The sequence below is a fragment of the Cibotium barometz genome, chromosome 48 (genome assembly GCF_041138505.1).
Source record: "Cibotium barometz isolate CiBa-2024 chromosome 48, ASM4113850v1, whole genome shotgun sequence".
Classification (NCBI taxonomy): Eukaryota; Viridiplantae; Streptophyta; class Polypodiopsida; order Cyatheales; family Cibotiaceae; genus Cibotium; species Cibotium barometz.
Window position 1 is genome coordinate 46,479,383 of NC_141093.1, and position 3,421 is coordinate 46,482,803.

General features: G+C 50.2%; 1 protein-coding gene across 1 annotated transcript; it reads left to right on the top strand.

Moving 5' to 3' along the window:
* Nucleotides 1–815: 815 nt before the first annotated feature.
* LOC147611231 (pentatricopeptide repeat-containing protein At4g18520, chloroplastic-like) lies at nt 816–1,721 on the top strand. The gene has a single exon (XM_086785360.1). The coding sequence runs from the start codon at nt 816–818 to the stop codon at nt 1,719–1,721; it is 906 nt and encodes a 301-aa protein (XP_086641486.1).
* The last annotated feature ends 1,700 nt before the right edge of the window (nt 1,722–3,421 follow it).

A 3,421-nucleotide genomic window follows, 5' to 3' on the forward strand; every position in this document is an offset into this window, starting at 1 on the left:
TACATATGGAAGGTGAAGAACCTCTTAGTTGCTTTGGCATTTCCGTGTACCCTTGGTGAACAGCTTCAAGGAGCTGTAGTAGGCATCTGCTTAGAGCTTGCTAGATGTCATACTCTTTGCATGTCAAAAGCACATTCTGGTGTCTATCATGACCTACATTTTGATTCTCGAGCAATAAGACTCTATGTTGATCCCTTTCTTTGTTGGCATGGCCAAAATCAGGAGCAACTTCTTCACAGTTGGCTGCAAGTGTGCACCGCAAAGAAAGATGGAGCGTCAGGCAGACATCTGCATTCTTTAATTGTGTACTTTAACCTTGACATCTCAGCTGTCTTATCTCAGCTGTCTTGGGGGATAAGCTCATCCGCTTCTTTTCCTCTATGGGGAGCTTGCTAGAAGCCAGCCTAGCCTTCTGCAAGATCAAGCATCCAAATGTATTCACTTGGCACTCTATCATTTCTGCTCATACCCTGCATGGACAGTACAATGAAGCACTCAAACTGTGTAGGGAGATGTGTAATATGGGTGTACAGCCAAATAAGTTCGTTTTCGTGCATGTACTCAAGTCATGTGGTAGCTTGGGAGTCATACACTACAACAAGATTATGCACGAAGTGATAATTGAAGATGCCATTGAGGCTGAAATTGTTGTAGGTAGCTCCCTGGTTGACATATATGTGAAACTTGTGCTTCTTGATGAAGCACAAAGGGCATTTGATAGGTTGCACACTCGCAATGTGGTCTCTTGGGTAGCAATAATAGATTGACATGCCCAACATGGTGATGGTCATGTGGAACTTGATCTTTACAATAGAATGTGTCAAGGCCCTTTGCAACAAGATGAAGTTGTACTTTTATGTGTTTTGAAAGCATGCAGTAGGATAGGGGCAATAGGAGATGGGAAGGTGATTCATGATCAAATTGTCAAAGCTAAGTTTGAGTCAGATGTTGTTTTTAGCAATACCCTTGTGGATATGTATGCCAAGTGTCAGGACATTGGGGCAGCATGCAAGCTGTTCATCAGCAGTTTAAGCAATCGAAGTATTGTGTCTTGGGGTGCAATGATTACAGGCTATGCACAGAATGGACAAGATGAATTATCACTTGAGCTGTATGAGGAAATGGAGGAAGAAGCATCAATCAATGAGATGATCTTACCGTGTGTCCTGAAAGCTTTTGGCAATGTAGGGAACCTGGCACTCAGGAAGAAGATACATGGCAAGATGGTGACGTGCAGGATGGACTATGACGTGGTTCTTGGCAGTACTCTTGTTAACATGTATGCTAAATGTGGCAGCTTGGAGGAGACACAAGAAGTTTTTGGGCAATTACAGAGCCGCACTGTAGTCTCATGGGGTGCAATGATCGGCCGCTATATGCAAGAGGGACGAGGGCTTCTTGCACTCGAGTTTTTCAAGAGAATGCAGGTGGAGGGAGTGAAGCCTAATAAAGTCATCTTCAGGTGTGCCTTGAAGGCTTGTGCAATTATTGGAGCTTTGAGACTGTGCATGCTAGTGCACTATCTTGTCATAGAAAGTGGTTTGAACATGGATGTGACCATGTTAGGGGCTCTTGTACACATGTATGCCAAATGTGGAAACACCGAGGAAGCATACAACTGCTTGGATGAGGCTCCCAAAGGGAATGAGGTTTTGTGGGGTGCTCTGATTGCGGGATCACTACGAAGAGAGAGAGAGAGAGAGGATCCACATTACATCTAGTGCATTGAAATTTCCATTTATGACTATGTCTCGTAAACAAGAGCTTAACGTGGCACCCTTGTTTTTTAAACCAAGGAGTATACAGATTTGGGATATCTACTTACTTTCCATTGGCATCCCCTCCGCACATGCAAAGTACCAAATTCTCGCTACAGCTTTTGTTCTACTTCCGTGGCGTTAATGCTCAGGCACAAGACTTTCTAGCCTTTAGGTAGATATCCTTCGCCATTTAGCTCTCAACTCCTTTGCCTGTTGGGTGGACGCGACGATGTCACCCTATCTGGGTGTTTGGAGTAAACTCTCTCTATGTTGTTGAGTTTCCATGTGAGAAATCGCCCCAATTGATGTTGATCTGGGGACTGCATGATCTCTTTCAAGGTTGACTGCCCTACAACATGGTGCTCCTCACTCTCCACCTCTTTTGAGCATAGTCTTGATGTCCTCTCCTCTCGAGGAATGTGGGCAATCTTGCCTATCTCGATCTCAAGTGAGCGTGATGATACTGTTAGCTAGCCAATCACAACCCGTGAACTATGTGGCATATATACATCCATGTATCATGGTCTAAATGGTCTAAATGAAGCTATCGGTAAGGATCATCATGAACCCCTCTTTAAAGTACAACATTTTGGATACTGTATGAGCTCGTACTCGGAACAACACGGTGGCCTGCCTACGAACCTCGCCTCCTTGCGCCCCCAGCTCCCGCCTTTCCTTCGCTCCCTCTCCTTCTTGTGCAGCTGCGCTAGCCCCTCCCTCCTCCTCACTGCGCCATCCCCACCACCTTCTCTCAGCCTGCGCATGCCCCCCCCCCCCCCCCCCCCCTCGCTGCCTGTCGCCTGCCCCTCCCTCTCCCCCAGCCCTTCCCTCCCCCTCTCTCCGCCTGCTATACTGATGTGTGTGCAAGCCCTTCTCCTCCCCCGCCTCAGCTCCCCCCTCCCCCCCCCCCCCCCCCCCCCCCCCCGCTCCGCCCCCGCTATCCTCTCTCCTTCCGCCTCGCCGTTTCCTCGTAGGGCTGTCCCTCCCGTTGGTGACCCCGGTCTCTGGCCTTTTCCCTATGGAGGACTCCATGGAAGCCGCTCCGACTACCCCTGCCGATTCCGGTCTCCGTCTGGAGTTCACAGATGCAGATCATCAGTTGTTTGTTTCCACAGTATCCGCTCTTGAGGCCTCCTCCTTGGTCTGCAAGATAGTGGGTAGCCGTCCGATGCGGAGAGAGCTTCGCGACCTTCTGCAAGGCAGCCTCGTTGGCGTGCCTGCCAAGATCGTCAGTGTCGATTTTTTGGGACGTGGCTACTACCAGGTGGATTTCGAGTCCCCCCAAGCAGCTCAGACGGTGCTGGCTCGGAGCCCCATTGCCCTCCGCTCACCCCGGGCGTTCTTGGCGCGATGGACTCACGGTTTCGACCCCGCTTCTGACCCGCTAGCAGGCATGACAGGTTTCCCCATCACTATCTGCTTTCCTGGACTCCGCAGGGAGTACTTGCCCCTCTTGTCATCCATTGGCAAGGCGTTCGGGCAGGTAGTGGAGACGCCTCAGACAGCGGCTTCAGTGATAGCTCGGGCAGCAGGACTCCCAGCCATTCGTGTCGTGGTTCCGTCACCGGAGTCCCTCCCGAAGACGATCCTCCTCCCTTGTCTTCCTGGAGGACATCTGATACAGCGCGTGGAGTATTCGGGCCTCCCCGGCCAGTGCTACA